At 39.3% G+C, this 17,159-nt stretch overlaps 1 protein-coding gene across 1 annotated transcript in view; it reads right to left on the reverse strand.

Moving 5' to 3' along the window:
- The window catches only part of SAMTOR (S-adenosylmethionine sensor upstream of mTORC1), a 36,971-nt gene extending 20,217 nt beyond the window's left edge, over positions 1-16,754 (reverse strand). The window contains exons 1-2 of the mRNA XM_071552426.1: positions 16,399-16,754; positions 4,562-4,703 (exon numbers count right to left, since the gene is read on the reverse strand). Coding sequence (XP_071408527.1) covers positions 4,562-4,703; positions 16,399-16,687 — 431 coding nt within the window. The 5' untranslated portion in view covers positions 16,688-16,754. The remainder of the gene's footprint in view (positions 1-4,561; positions 4,704-16,398) is intronic.
- Positions 16,755-17,159: the final 405 nt, after the last annotated feature.

Raw genomic sequence — 17,159 nt, forward strand, 5'->3', positions numbered from 1 at the left:
GCTGACTCATATTCAACTTGCCATCCACCACGACCCCCCTTTCCACAGCACTTCTTTCCAGCATCTCATTCCCCAGTCTGTATGTACATCTAGAATTGCCCTGTTCCAGGTGCAGAATTCAGCATTTTCCCTTGTTAAACTTCACAGAGTTGGTGATTTCCCAGTCCTCTAATTGTCCAAGTCTCTCTGCACAGCCTTTCTTCCTTCAAGGGAGTCAACAGCTCCTCCCAATTTAGTATGATTGGCAGTGTGTTTAACAGCAAAAATTGACTGTCATACTAATGTGAACACTGAACATTATCTTTTCCTATTTTAAATGGGTTCCCTCCTGTTTGTGCTACCTCCCTCTTAATTCCATTCTCCTGAAAGTGAATTGCTCAACTAACTGCATTCATCACAAAAACTGCAAAACAGTGTTTAAGGGGTTTGTAAACATTCATTCATTCAATCTTCTAAACCAAACAGGATCAGCTTTCCAGTTCTAGCAGAGACCTGTTATTCTCAAAGATGTCTTAAGAGATTACTTAGCCTTTTCTTTTAACTAGATAGCTCCAGTTTCTAGAAAAGAACCCCAAGGCTTTTGTGGAAAAAATAAGATTTTGCATAATTTCTTTATCTTTCCTGGAGCTGAGCTGCTGTATGTTATTTTTAAATGCTGTAGTCAAGGTGATACTTTGGCTAAAAGCAATGCTAAATAAAGTCAGAGGAGTACTTTACATATCTTGTTGACAATCTCATTCACATTCTCCAGTATGATATTTGCCTTTATTGCAAAAGCATCCCATGACTGCTTCATATTCAGTTTATGGCCTGCTACAGAATCCAAATAGCTTTTTGAAAGACTGACACAACCGATTATTCCCTGGCCTGTATTTGTACAGCTGATAATGTTTTATACAGTTGATAATATTTAGTACAGTTAACAACAGTGTTAATTTTAATTCGGCTCTCAGAGTGACAATTCCTTTCTCTTTGCAAATTTAATAAATAGACTTTATGCTGGCAGACTTCTAATGAAAGTACTGATTAGTTATGGATAAAGGGACAGACACGAACAGACTCCTTCTCAGTAAATCACATTTTTAAGATAAGCTTCTCATATCCATTCTCTGCAAATTCTTCCAAACAGTTCTGCACTCTTCTGACATCAGTTTCATCAGGACCATATTTCTTTGCTCATGAAACAGTCAAAAGAGGTTTTTTAAAAAATATAAATCTAGATAGTGTTTTGTCATGATAGCAAAAAACAAAATCTGCACTTCTAACTATTTAAAAAAACAGTCAAGTCAACACAAGTCTAAACACTGATGCAAAAGCAACAGAAAGAAGCAAACCTGCTGGTCTAGCTTATTTTGTTCTAACTAGAACCAGAACAGGCTGGCATTCATTGTCCACACAAAGGTTCACCAGCCTACCTATGCCAGCAAAAATTAAGTTAGGACAATTATTCAGGGTAAGCATCATCTTACCCTGTGTTTGGTTTATTCTGATTTTTTGTTGTAATATAAATGAAAGAGAAATAGAAGTGTTAATCTGCATGCTACTCACATTCAATTTGCTAAATATATAAAAAGAAAGGAAGAGAAAAACAGTTGAGTGTTGCCCAGGATTTCTATACCGCCACTCAGGGGATCATTAACCTGATTCTGGAAGTGCAGAAGTTTTAATCCCTCTCTCCCTGTCCCTCTCTCCAGTTAACAGCTCTATAATGCTGCCCTGAAACAACAAAACAAACAAAGAAAGAAATAAAACTGGCCCCATACAACTCAGCGTATGGCCACCAGCACAGTCCATAAGGTACTGCTTTTCATCTTTCACAGTTTCTGAAGTCTGGATATGTGTTTCTTTAAATCAAAACTAAAGAAGTAAAATAACAAGTTTTGGGTTATCTGGTTTAAGAATTAATGTCAGAATTTTTCCAGTATCTTCAACTAAATATCCAGAAAGACTTTTGAAATGAGAACTCAGCAACAAAACTTATTTTTGAACCTGAGAAGTACCCACAGCTTCTCTACTTGTTATTCTGCACTCTCTGACTTATTTTATCAGATGCTAAGAGAATACAAGGAAAATTAAGGAAAGAAAACAACTCACAAAGTCTTTTGTACCTTCCTTTTTTTAACTAATGGAAAAAACACTTCTCAGTTTCCTATCTCTGAAAAGATCTTCCTTCAAATTAAAACAAAACTCACGTCTCTCCTTTCTTCACCAGGGATACATTGGTGCTTCCAAATGATTTTCAACATTCCAGTCCCAAACTAAAATTCATCTACTATAAAACAGCTATCTTCCTGCTGTCAAGGTAACACAGTAATAAGCATTGAGCAAAAGCTTTCACTTAAGTCTCATGCAAGTTCTCTTGTGTGCAATTATGCACTCAGGCACAAGGAGGAGTAACAACAAGAGGACCTGCCACCTGTCTGGCACACCTTTTGACCCTGTGAGAAGGAACAAAAAATTGTAGACCACAAAGTTAATCTGATATGTTTTGGTATTTAGCAATCCAGGCCTTGGTTTAATCTGAGACACACAGAAGTGAAAAGTACCCCTCCCTCTCTGCTGATGTAAAAACCCCTGATCCCCTGACTTTGCAAAAGTCATGTGTTGTATCTGAAGCTTTAGACCAAGACAGAGCATTTCAGTATCTCTTCATGAGGGGATTCTCTTCCTTATGTGAGCTCAGGCTGCTTACTTAAATGTTTACTTTGTACATGATCTGTAACAGAAACCAAGTGAGAGCCCCAAACCTTCAATATATAGGCCATCAACTCTCTTCTATTCACAGAAAACATCCAGTCCTACATGGTAACAGGCTTGCCACAAGCTAAGGGAATAATGCTTAGCTGCAATTAAAGCAAGTGCACACAGCAGTGTTGAAAAAAGTTTCACATATTAGCTGACAACCAACTTGTAAGAAAATATCAAGCAGTGAAATCTGCTGAGTCCAGTACAACTAGTTTTTTAACAGATAACCTGAACTGTGAACAGTCAGTTCCAGTTCCTTTTAAGTGATCTGAGAATGATGCCAAACCAGGGCGGGGTGGGGGTGAAGACAGTGCAAGAAACTGCAATATTAGAATTCAGTATGATTCAAAAGAGTGCAATGAAGAAAAGAGAAATACAAGTATCAGAATTTTCACTGAAGGAATGAATAGCACAAGTAAAAAAAAAAAAAACAAATACCAACTGAGGAAGCCTGTGAAACAGAAACAGGCAGTTGGGGATCAAAAGTGATCATGAATGAATGCCACACCAACTAAAAAGCCAAAACAAAGCAAGCAAACAAAAACCAAACCACCACCACCAAAAATACCAAAACTCCACCAAACAAGATCAACAGCATAATCAAGAGTTTACCACAACCTATTAATTTTATTTATCCCTGACAACACCACTGAAGTGCTTTGTCCGTTTTTGGGCACAGTTCTTAATAACCAAGTCACCTTTCTTGTAACTGGGATAAAGCCACATACAGCACGTCCAGATAGGGGTCTACAAAGAAACTCCTAACTATGGTGGGTTTTTTTCAAGCTAAAGAATAAAAGATTGCTAAGCAAAGGAATGGTTTTCAAATATGTAAGAGTCTATGTAGGAAAAAACCCAGCTCGTTAGTCCTTGCTCCATTTCCAGAAATCACAGAACAACTCAAGTTGCCACCAAGATGTGCTCTAGGTCAACTGTTTTGCAGGCAATCCCCTCTCCTTTTTGTTTTAGGAGCTCAAGGGAATTTAAATTTAACCACACCACATCTGGTGTTCTTTGTCTTTTGCTCAGCACCCTGCAACACTCACCTGCAGAACCTTCAGACTGGCACACAGTATTACTTTCTGCTTTTCTGAAGTTATTCACAGAGGCAGGACCATTGATAAACTCTCTTCCCATTTAAATTTCAACAGCATTTTGTTTTATTCTGCTGTACAGATTCCATAGTATGTCTTGGATGCCAATTCCTTGAATGCAGGAATTCTGGATGACCAACATTTCTCCTCTTTTAAGAATTTCTTTCCTCAAGGATTGAAATAGTTTAGCTTCTCATTTCATGAGTTCACAATTCTGATAAGCCCAACAAAAATTAGGTGCTTATGACTAACAGGAATTTTTAAGTTTTAAATACATTTGAAACAAGTTTCACTGTGTTTAAAGGCTGTTGCAGGAGATTAAGAATTGAAAACAAGTACCAGAGGTTGGCATTTAGAGATCACAAATCAACCCAAACACCTGAAAATTAAACTTGAACTACATTCACTGTATTTGCTCATTTTAGGTTCAAAACCATGGAAAATTATTTTATAGGTTTACATGCAAATAGCTTCAGTATGTCACGAAAAAACCCTGTTTGTTGAAAATATTTCAAAAAAGATCAGTTCATAACAAAACACTTCATAAGCTATTTCACTAGTAAGTTGGAAACTAAGAAGGTATTTGTTTTAGAAAGCAATAAATTATAAACATGTTATAGAACAAATCTAAAATATTGGCAAAAAAACCCACTTAAGGTTTGTATTATAAACAATTGCAAGTAAAAGCGTGAATTGCGTGTTTCAAATACATGAAGATTTACCTGCAACACCATTCAATTCGGCCTTCCCCTTCACAAGTTTTTGCCCAGTGATTATCTGCGAGGTTTTTCATTGCCACAGCATATTCACACAGCGTTTCCTCATCCTCACAGTGCTCACGCCAGATCTTATCAAAGTCTCCCACTAAACAAAACAAAACAAAACAAATTCCACATCAGATACAAAGTCTCTCGTTATCTCCATGGCAAAATCCCCATCTTCCAGTTAAAAACTTACATAATGCACCAAGGGATTACTTTACCTGCTCCTAAAACAAACAAGGTCGCCTTTCTCTAGTCAAACACAAAATTCTAAGGTCTGGAGCTGGAACGGGCTAGCGGGTACTTGAGAAACTAGAAACATTATCTGTACATAGATTTTGTTCGGCTTGTTCTGTGAAATTAAAGCTCCTGGGAAATTTCACTTTCAGGTTTCTGTGCATGAGCATTAACATGACAAACATTTTAGAAATGAAAGACTGAAATGTCTCTGACTACTATTCATGTCCATGGCAAATACTGTGGATGATATAGGAAAAAGTCACAAAAATACAACCTAACCCAGAACACAGATTTCCTAGGATACTTTGGATAAGAAATTCAAGTCTTCATTGACTTCTGTCTAATCTAGCCAGTCCCAGTAAATTACCTTCTAGGGGACAGTACTGAAGAATCAAACCAACTACAGTCAGGAAATCACAAACTCATCTGCTGATCTCTAGGGACAGGTTTATTTTCATGCTCCTCACCTTGCTGGAAAGAAGTCTTGCAGGTTAAGTTCTGACACTTCAAAGTAACTGAACATGATGATTTTCCTTCTTTTGATGCTAAGTATCCACTTCTAGTCTGCTTTACATAATGTACTGCTAAACAAAAACAAGATAAATAGGAGTAGTGGCTGGCCACAATTCCTATTGTGCTTTCTACAGCGTGCAAACCCTTGGTGTAACTTACCACAAGAATACTTCTGCTCTAAGAAAAACATGCTCACTAGTATGATGTTCACAATTTGTTTCGTGCTTCTTCATCACAAATGTGTGCACACATCTAGAATATATGTCAACCTGTAGAATAAAAATTATGTACCAATTTTGCACCTATAAGCTAATACAAACTGAAAATAAGTTTTCAACAGTATAGCTGTACTTTAAGCTTTGATTTGAACAACCAATGCACTTTTCACAACATGGTTCCAGAATCAGTTTTTCTAGCACCTTTATATTAGACGGAAATATTTCAGCAGTGTATCAGCCATAAGCTAACAAGTAATGTCAGCTGAAGCTGGAAAGCAGCTTAACAGTATGGCCTGGCCTCATACTGGTAGGAGATTTCTGTTTCTAACTCACTTATGACAATTTCTTTGATGTGCTTTCTTCCAATGACAACCTTTTTATTTCTTCCCTCCTGTGCAAAGCAGTAACAAACCTCACCTCACCTGTCCCACTTACAGAAAGACTGGCTATGATGGACAAGTATAGATATATACTTATAAGATTTAAACCAACCCTGCTGGTTACTCCCCATTGCAGTTTGATTTAGAGATGTCATAGCCATTTTGTCTTAAAAATAATCATCCAGCACACTTGTATAACATCATCAAAATGAGTAAAATTTAAAAGGAGGTGTTTATACTCCTTGTGTGAGATGGCATTTGAGATGGGAGTGGCCACAATTTAGTTTTATCAAAATAGGGAAGCTATGCAAGCAATCACATATTCTGCTTGCTATTCATATGAGAAAGTTATTGCACTGGACATTATTTTCCAAATTTTCTGAGTTCAGAGAGATCATGCTTTATAAGAAAAGGTACCAGTCAGGTCACCAGCTGAGCACTAGAGCAGAGAAAACACCCAAGTCACAGGCAGGCCTCCACAGCAGTTTCTGCTAAAACCCATGGGCCACTTTTCCAGGGCTTTAAGGAGAGACTTATGTCGAAACACTTGTACAGAACAGAACAAACTCTACCAAGAAAAGAAAGCAGAAAATATCACAGACAGTGGCCTACCAGCAAAAGGGGGCAAAACAAGGACAACTCCTGGGAATTTGTATTTCTCATGTCATCAAAGTGCAGAACCTACACAGCACCAAGGCAGAAAGCATTAACCAAGTTCAAAGTGATTCTCAATAGCCAATTAATTCTGGTGCAACTTAGATAAAGTGTCAGTTTCTCTGACACAATACTCTGAATCTTATTGCATGCTCCAGACAACTGTGGAATGCTTGAATGATTTGCAATTGCTAAAGGTTTGTTTGAAGAATACATGGCTAATTAGAAATGCAAAAATAAATGTGAATGAAGACTTATTGAAGGAAAATACCACAAACACAGAATCCAAAGCTCAGTACTGTTGTTTCAGTTCATTACTTCATCTGGTCTATTCTTAAGCAATTACTCAATTTCCAAATACCCGTTTTCCTTAAATGTTAAGATAGATGGGAAAAAAGAAATATGCAAAGACCAGATGTTCTCAACTAGCCAGTCCTTACTTACAGCATAGTAGTGATGTTTCCTAACATAGAATCCTGCTTTTATAGCACTCTTCTTACTCCCTTCTGAACAAGGTATAGATTTGTACCTCTCCCTGGAAGTCAGATGAGGGTCAAAAGCATCCACAGTTAAGGGATCTTAAATTTAGATATACAGCAACAGCCCCAGAGTTGACTGAGAGCACACTGGTATCTGATCTTTGGGTTACAACAGACCCACCCATGACAGTAAGAGCTTCTTGGCCCTGAGCTGACAGGGAAATAAAACCAAATGATATAGAATAGAATGATATAGAAGAGAGATGCAGCACAAAAGTGAAAAATTCATCCCAAAGTAATTTCATCATACATCCTATATGAAGTCAATTCTGTGTGCACTTCTGATTTGTTTTCATTTTCCAATACAGAGATACAGAAAATAGCTGTGGGAGACACAGCACAGCTTTTGCATAGGGAACATGTAAACAGAGAAAAGAAGAAGACAGGTGAAAGCAGGAGAGGACAGACCTCCACAAGACCTCAACTGAAAGAGGAAATAAAAATATGGAGCAACTTCAGGTTGTTTTAAGACTAGGAGACATTCAGAAAAAGCAGCTTTGAAGTGAAAAATAAAAAGAAGTTATTTCCTCATAAATGTATAACTAAGCTTAAACTTCATGGAGCTGGGCAAACCACGGGAAGAAAATCCATGACAAACTAAATATTTGAAGATCAGTTTCTAACTCAGGAGCTCCTAGACCATGAAATCACTGAAAGACAGAATGGTAAGCAAGCACACAGTGATACTCCAGCAGCATTTCTCACTTATTCTGGTCTAGGATCTGCTGTTGACCTCCTGTTAACACTGATTTTGATATGATTTCCATTTCTCTGCCCTTTCACGAATATGAGCTCCAAAACAACTGCACACAAAGCGTCATCTTAGAACACTGACTGGCACCATTTTGCAGGACTTTCAAGGAAGGGTCTGAAGTGTAGCTTCCCTTGAGCAAGTAGCATGGCAGTGGATTGTTTTGTTTGGGGGGTTTCCCCCATTCTTTTCGAGAGAGAGTGAGCTTTGAGAGACACAAATGAGCACATCAGATTTACAGGAACTTTAAATTCAGAATCATGCTCCAATACTGAGTTGAAAATGCAAATAATCCTTCCTACCTGTTGAGATTTTGAGAGTGACTACAATAGCACTTGCAGCATCCAATTTCAAACATGTTATCCAGAACACAGAAAAGTTATGTAGTAATTTTTTTCAATCAATGCATTATAATCTGCAGTGTATTAATTTTTTAAGCAATACGCTATAATCCATGTGCAAATACTGCACTAACTCTACTTTAGTTAAACATTTATTTATGAATCGATAAATTCTGGCTTATGTAACCAAAAAGACAGTAAAATATGCAGGAAGGTTTCACCACAAAACTAATAGTTACTAAGGAAATAAGATAAATAAAATCTGTTAAGCAATCAGTAACACTGTAAATTAAACACCAATTTGTGATAGGCTAATCTAATGGAATAATAATTTTAAAAAAGTCTTGCATCTTCAATCACATCCTGAAGTTACTATTTGATTTTGTGTATAACATTTTTCATTTCACATACTCCTGACTATATCACAATATAAAGGCAGCTCAACAGTCTTATTGTGCACTTAGAGATCACCTCTATGCACTTTAAAACCTCTAAGCACCGAATCTTCAGAGATCTTCATACACCTCAGATCTCCGTCAAGGAACTGGTTATGCCACTGATCAGCTGAAAAGTGTGACTGGCAAAACTAGCTAATAACAGGAGTTTCACATACATCTCAAATTACTATAATGATGTTACTTTAAAATTATTTAATGTTTACTTTATCCACAATTACATAGAAAATAAATAACCTACTCTTCACTTTGAAGATTAACTAACTACTTTCAAAGCAAAAAGGCCAAAGCCCATCATTTCCTAGAATTCTGTCAGTGAACAAATGACTGACCAACTTGTTCTCTGTAACACACTCTTTTCTAACACAGTAACAAAAATCTAATACTATTGACCTAGAACAGATGAATCCATCTAAATAATTTCCACCCACATTAATACTGCCTGCAGAATAGCCAAGTTATAACGATGAACTCAACCACAGGGTAATCAGCAGTTGCTGAATACTGTCAGAGAGAACAGGTCAGGCACATCCAAGTTATTTTTAAACTACGAGATAATTTTAATTGTGGGTGGCAGCAATAGAGACCTAATGTTAGCTGTAAGTTTCAACAACTGAGAACATTTTTAATAAAGAAGAATCACAAAAAAGTTAGTAAGAACTCCCCTCATTCCACATTCATTTACAAGTTCTCACCAAAGCTCCCCAGAACTGTGTGAGAAGACCAGGGCTGCCATTCTTGGTGGGACAATCCCACATGGTAACTCTTCTCTCCAGGAAGTTTATTATTAAGAATAAAAAACTCCAGCTTTCTCCCACCCCATTTTTGAGCAAAAAAAAATAAAATTTAACAGACATTTATTTGTAGAGTGTTAAATTGAACTGTCATTTAAGGCAGGCTTTTGAATAAACAGAAAAATTAATTAGTCAATTATTCTCCAACTTCTGACAGAACAAATCATATAAATTGGCATTTTTAACAAAACACAATCCTCTGTAATGTAAAAGAAATAGAGCTCAGTTTTGCTAAGGGTAGTATTTTTCATTTTGGAACAGGATAAAATCCCAAACAAGTGATCTGAATAATTGTTTTATCAAGCAATAAAATAGTTGTCATAGAGAGTTATAAAAGTACTATCTGCACCCACAAGAAGAGATTTGTAATTACTATTTTCTTTAATTCCATTGGTGCTCTTCAGTGCTGCCATCTCTGAAAAATCTCGAAACTAAGCACAAAATTTCATCCATCACCAAACAAACTTTGCAGCCCAAAATTTAACTGACACTGTGCATTGAAGTCTTTGGGTACATGCAGTGCAGGTTTAGATCTTAAGCAACAACTTCTTCCAAAAGAAACATTATTTTAGCACTTGAGGAAAAAGTGGAATTACAATTGCCACTATTTGCTTTGGAAAACTAAAATTTCCTGAATTCAACATAGTTGTAACTGGGGTGAAAAAGGAAAAAAAAAAAGAGAGACCAAACAAGGGTTTAAGGGTCTGAAGTCTTTGCAAATATAAATAATGTACAAACCAGATTCAATCCAGTCCCTTTTCAATACTTCCATTTACAGCACATTGCCTTCCTATTTTCTCCTCTACCAGAGCTTTGATGGCTCCAGTGGAACAGAAAATAAACTCAATACATTGGCTAAGAATGAAACATGAAGGAAAATGGATATGTTAATATTGGTATAACAGTTACTAATGTTAATAATAAATTAATAAAAATTAATAAATATTGCTAATTGTAAAAAGCAAACCTATCCCCACAACTAACAAGTGTCCATGACAACGGTGAATAACTTCAGATGCCAGGCTGCTGGCCATAGCAATGCCTAGCATATCTGAGTTTTCTTTTTTGTTCTTGATGGCAATGCACTGCAGAATGAAAAACATCCATCTCATTTTCAGTCTCTTTAGACAACCTCTCACTTGCTGGAAACAGTGAACTACCTTCCACAATATGCTAAACAGTAAATGAGGAAATCAATCCCACACTGTCCACTAGGCTAAAGCTGAAATCAACTTCCTATGAATACGTAACAAAATTTCCTCATTACCCCTGTCAGTTGAAATTAAGCTGTGCAGTAATGTATGGATGCTGTGGCAATGATAAGAAAAACTAAGTACATGAGAAGTATCAGCAAATACGACATTCATAATTTTCAGTGTATGTAAGATAAACTTACTGAACATCTGTCTTACTAAAAGCATATCCAGCATTTCTTGTGAAAGACATTAGATATTTTTGGCTTTGCTGTTTTCCAGTTTTGTATGTCTATATACAGAACATGAACTTCAACTTGGACCAAGTTCAAGCAATCAGAGCTAGTATTTTCCTTCTCTTGCCTGACTACTGTTTGCTTCACATTTCTTAGGATTTACCTAAAATATTTTAAAAGAAGTGCAAGAATCTTACTTCTTTATCTCATTTATCAGTATTCCTCCCTTCAACGTACATAGAAAGGATTCATTTGACCAAGTGTGGATTTTTACACTTGACCCATCTGGTAAACCTCCGATCCCTCTCTTTACCCTAAACAGATTCAGAGGGCACAAGTCATCCGATATTTCAGCATCTACTGAGGGTCAGTTCAGATCACCCTGAAGCCTGATCTGTGTCTCTGATCTGCTACAAGTCTCTGATGGTTGTCACACAAACACCGGGGAGCCTGTTCGTGATAGTTTAAGCAATTACTGCCCCCAGGTGTTGGATCTACTCTGCTGGAAACCTCACTCTCCTCTTCCCCAAACCTGACTTTGTGGGATGGACTCTTTGCTGCACCTCAGCACCACCAACAAAGAGGGAACACGTTAACAGAAACTACTAATTTTGGTAATCTGTGAAAATGCAGGAGCAAAAATTAGAAGCAGCTGATGCACAGGTGCAGATTTCATTGTACTGCGCTGCAATAGGAACACCATCTTCACTGCCAGGGTAATAAAGGAGCAGGATAGAAGGTGACATACACCTGTTTTTAAAATGACTGTAAGCCTGTGTTGTAGTCAGTGCCTTTTCAAATTTACAGGCTAACTAAGTGATAGCAATAATTAAGTCCTGCAAAAGGTAAAGTATTATGGTATTTCTAATGAAAGCTTCACTGCAAAACTGTGGCACACAAGCTTTAAGGGCAATCATACCTTAAAGCTCAGGTCATAAAATAGCATCAATTTTCATTTTTATGAAATAAAATTTAGCTTCTGTTGCTTGAAAATGGAACAGTGAGTATTAACAAATGTCTTCCTCTTCCAAGAAATTAATGCAAATGGGGAAACAGAAATAGAGATCTTGAAAACGTAGGTTTATTTCTACTGTAAACCAGTTAAATGTAACAACAAGGAGTAACAACCATTAATTTATCTTGTAAAGTTCAATGACAAAATTTTCCTGTCCTGTGAAAAATGGCACCATTTCAAAATCTTTCACTTTGGGAAGAGCTTAAACTCTCTCAAGGCTTTTCATGAAAAACACAAGATGAAGAGAAGACAGAGTAACTGGCTCCAGAACAACCCTTCTGTCTAAATGTCTAAACCACTCACCTACTCACGAGTAGTAGTGTGGAGAACACACAGGAAACGTTTCATAAAATACCTTTGCAGATACTTTGTACTCAATACGGGATTTTGAGGAAGAAGTCCTGTAAATCAATCATCTTTCAGACTACATACAAAACCACCTATAACTGAGGGCCATGCTGCAGAGAAAATGTTTGCTGGATAAATACAGCTCTGCGTGACTACAGAGGTAATAAAGAACTGAGAGAAAAACAGGATGCCTTTGTATCAGGGGAAGAGAATTTTATCCCAGTAAAAATTAAACCTACTTGGCTACTACAAGCAATTGGAAACAAACATGCATCACATAGCAGATGTTCAGTATATCTCTTGTAGTTCCTTATGCACCACTAAATCTGCTTTTACAAATCTGTCAGGCTCGACAGACATCAGCCCACATGCAATGTATGAAACCCTCATGCGTTTATGCAACCGATACAACACGCTCCAGCCCATGGACTCTTAAAATTTGAGGTCACCTGTGGTACCAGGCAACAGAAACAAGTGTAAGAGACTAAACCAAATACTCTTTTTTCCCCATCCCCATGCAATAACAGATATTCCAACATCATAACCACCCCCAATTTCTGTACTTTCTAAGTGCTTGTGTGAAGCATCCAGAAACTGAAAGTTTCTTGTAAGTGAAATAACTGAACGCTCAAGAGCAGTTTCAGCTTTTGGATTTTACTCTGCTGTGAAAGTAGTTAAGCTGAAAGTAACCTATTTTGAACAGGAAGCAGGAGTAAAACTTAAAAAAACATGAGTCATGATAAAGAGATACACTCCCAACTGAACATGTTACACCTCAGTGTGTTTTATTCTCAAGCAAAGTTTTCTTCATGATGAGAAAGTTTAAAGGCTAACCCGAGGAACGATGTGTATTTTTAGGAACCACTAGACAGGTACTGTCTGTCTATATCACTACATTAAAGTAGCTTGAAACAACTTCTTAATGATTAACTAATGTAGATGACACAGTCATTCACTACGTACAAGGACCAATCACCTTAATTTTTAAAATACTCTTCCCCCCTTCGCTAAAAATACACACTCATTTATTAAACTTCATTAAATAATTTTAAAATACATGACATATAATATTGTAGGACCCATAGTCAGAAAAAAAAGTAGCCTACAATTGCAAAAAACCAAATTTGACATGGTATTTATGATTACATGCTTCCCTTCTTTAATTTCTAATCAACAACGGAGTGGGTGCAAGGGGAAGGGAAGGAAACACACAAGGATCAAAAAAAGAGTTTAAAAAGGAGGAAAAGAATTCAATATTCCCACATTAAGCCATACTAATAATACCCCAAAAATAGGAAAAAGTAAGTACTAGTCACACAGTAAAAAAACTAAAATTGTTGAAAAAAACAAAAACATGCACTTCAGTGCAAAATTAAAAGCATTTCAGCTGCACCATTTCAAAGATGGTAAATGCATCCTAAATATACTGGCATGCTCTGGGATTATGACACCAGAACAGAAGTAAACATAAAATCCACACACCATACTTAAAAGTAGAAGCAATTCAACAAATGCAGAAATTAAAAAATAAGCCAAGGTTTAGCTTTGATCAATATCAAGACTTAGCTTTTAACCAGAAAAAGAAATCAAACCCTTTAGATGACATGATGCTAACTAAACTTTACTCTAGTAATTCATTAGTAACTGCAAAAAAATTTGCTGTGATGCATCCCTACTTCAGAAATACTGCTCTTGCACTTTGACAAGTATGCAACTTCTTCAAAAACATGTTGCTTGCAGTTTTGGGCCATATTGTCACTTTTCCACTGGCTCATCTTCAAAAAAGAAGAGAAACATTGCAAAAATGAAATAAAATTATAGCAATGGTGCCAGTTGTAAGCAACTCAGATAATACACTGGCTTGCCTTTTACAATCACCCATTAGAACACAAGCCTTGCTAATATCAGCAAGGCAAATGACTTCTGAAAGAAATCAGCCTATTAAAATCAAGTCTGTATAACTTCCATCAACACACATCACAGTGTCTCAAGGACACATCTATTTCAACATTTCTACCAGAAGACAGCAACTGAAGATCATATAACAATACCAAGGGCTTTCTTAGACATATCTACCCTGTAGATAATAACGCAGCTTTCACAAGGATACTGAACATGCTTTTTCATCTACCAACAAATTTAATACATGATTCTATTTTAGTTTCTACAAAGCACTGAAATCCACACAACAGCAATTCTAGTACTGTTTGCTTATTCAGACAAAATGGAAACCAGCACTTCACAGAACTCTAGTAAACCTGAGAAGAGGCAGAGTTAGAAAAAAAAAGACAATATAAGATTCTGAAATAATAGAGAATATCATTTCTGCTTCATATGGAGGTGAGTGCACCACACTGTGGAGTCCAGACACTCTCCTTGTGTAAGCACATAAGCAAGGATGTGGTTTTTTCTCTTTGCTTTTTCACACCTAATACATAATTCAAATTTTACTGAGAAATTACAGAATATTTGTCGATATTTTTATTTCGTTTTAGCAAACTGTCATCTTTAATTTTTTCAGGGTAACTTACTTGCCACTCAGTGTCACTGAGTATTAGAGAAAAAGAAATCCAAGAACAGTTCCTTCAGAGAGCAAGCACGTCCTAGTATTGAGGGCATGTAAGAAGGAGATTCTTAAATCTGCTTTTAGAAGTACAGAGCAATATAGGGAGAAAATACTCCAAAAATTAAAATCTTGAGTTAAAAGAACCTTACATATGAAGTACTACTGACCACTAATCATTGGTAACTTGTAAGGACCACCTACTATTGGATGAGTAAGTAATGGGTGGAGCTCTCCGTGTTGCACAGATGTGATCAACTGTTCGGTTTGAACTTTCTCGGTGAAATGACTTATCATGTTGCTAATTTATAGACTAGAAAAATTATTGTAAAGCTTTCACTAACGCATGATTTACAGGACATATGAAGTAAATGTGAGTGCTATTGTGTCTTTCGCTTAACCAGTTACACACAATCCTTGTGCACAAACTTGCTCTTTTGCTGAGAAATAGGCTTACAAAGACTTCCATGTAATTTAGGCTCTCACCTAAAAAAATTCAGCTCTTACGGAGATTGCTTACTTAAAAAAAAAGTTAACAGTGCCAGTGCTTGTCTGTCTTAATCTGCAGGCACTCTGAAGTAATGAAGAAACGTACTGCTAAAAGTTGGACTCCTCTGCCAGAATTTCAATGTTTAAATCTATTAGGTTCATTCTTCCAACATCTGAATGAAGAAGGGAGATCCTCCCTTCAGCTTTGGCTCATCAAGGCCAAAACAAACATCAACTTTCAACTACTGTCTAGATAGGTAAGTATTTGTGGCCAAATCCCATGAACTGGCTCCAGGGTAGGCTTTGGAAGGCCAAAAACAATATGATCTTGTTTCTTTAAGCAAGTGTCACATCTAGACACAGAGCAGAGGCAAGAACTAGTGCGTACAAGAGGAAGAGCTCCCATTTCGTGTGTTCTTCACCAAAGGGCTGCAGACTCATTGCAAGAACGAATTGATGAATTTTCTGCAACCTCTGCTAGCATTTCAGGGAGGTTTTAAAGCATTCCAGTGCCCCCCATAAGAACCTTGCATAAGGGCATTAATACTGATGACAAAGTAGACTTTTGGAGGACTCCGAGTGATTTATTTTGCAATACCTTTCGCTTAGTGCTCCAGCCTGAACGAGTGCTCTACAACTGAAAGACAGGAGGAACAAACAATTCACAAAGACCTGTGCCTTTCCAAATCACCATTCAATCTCGCTTGGCATTCATGACCTACTGTCTTCGCTCTTGCAGATCCTCAGTTCGGAAAACACTGCTACACGCCTGGGAAGCTCCCTCCCCAGCCAGGAAGGAGCCCCCGCTGCCAACAGCTCCGGGAAAGCGGCACAGCCCGGGCTGCCCTGACCGGGTGCCCTCGGCGGGGCTGGGGGCAGCCCATGGCAGCGGCGGCCCCGGGAGGACCAGGAAGCGAGCGCGGAGCTGCTCCCGGCCCCCCACCCTGACAGACCCCCGGCAGCGCCCGGGGCTCCGAGCCGGCCCGCGGCCCCCCCAGGGGGGGACACCGCTCCGCGCCGGCGAGGGCAGCGCGGCCCCCGCCCGGGGCCGCCCCCTCCTCCGCGTTACCTTCCCGGTACTTCTTGCGCAGCCGCCGATGGACGCTCTTCACCACCCCCGACAGCTTTTCCTGCTCCAGCTTTCGCTCCTGCTCGGGGGGCGGCGGGGCGGCGGCGGCGGCGGCTCCGCGGGGCCGGGGCCGGGGCTGGGGCTGCGGCTGCGGAGGGGCCTCCATGGCGGCACCGCCGCGCTCAGCCCGGCCGGGGGGCGTGAGCGGGGCCGGGCCGCGCCGCGCGCGCAAGCGCGCCGCCCCCGCCGCTCGGCCTGCCGGGACACGGAGTCCTGCGGGGACTGACATGGAGTCCCGCTGGGCCGTGGAGCCCCTCTGGCACGGGCAGTGCCGCCAGCACGGGCGGCCACGCCGGGATTGCCACTCTCGCCGATCCATCGCCGGGCAGAGCCGGGCCCGCACCCCCCGGCCCCGCGCGGTCCCTCGGCCCGGAGGCCACGGGACTGGCGGCACCCGCAGCTGCGGGCTGGGTTATTGCCCACGGAACTTCCCGCGCCTCACATTGGAACGCGTCACTTTGCGGTGTTCCGGAAACCGGTGGGAGAAATGAGGGTGAAAACACTCTGAGGGCCCAGGAGCAGTGCAGCTTCCCCCCTGCCTCCCTCCGTGTGTTGCCCCAGCTCACGTCCTTCCCAGAGACCTCGTACCAGGCCCGGCTGAGTCTCTCGGGCCCAGGGGGCAAACCCCGTGCTCCACCCGCGAAAGACCTTACGGAAAACCACCTGAATTTACAATACCCTCCCCCAGACCTGGGCAGGTT

The sequence above is a fragment of the Pithys albifrons genome, chromosome 3 (genome assembly GCF_047495875.1).
Source record: "Pithys albifrons albifrons isolate INPA30051 chromosome 3, PitAlb_v1, whole genome shotgun sequence".
NCBI lineage: Eukaryota > Metazoa > Chordata > Aves > Passeriformes > Thamnophilidae > Pithys > Pithys albifrons.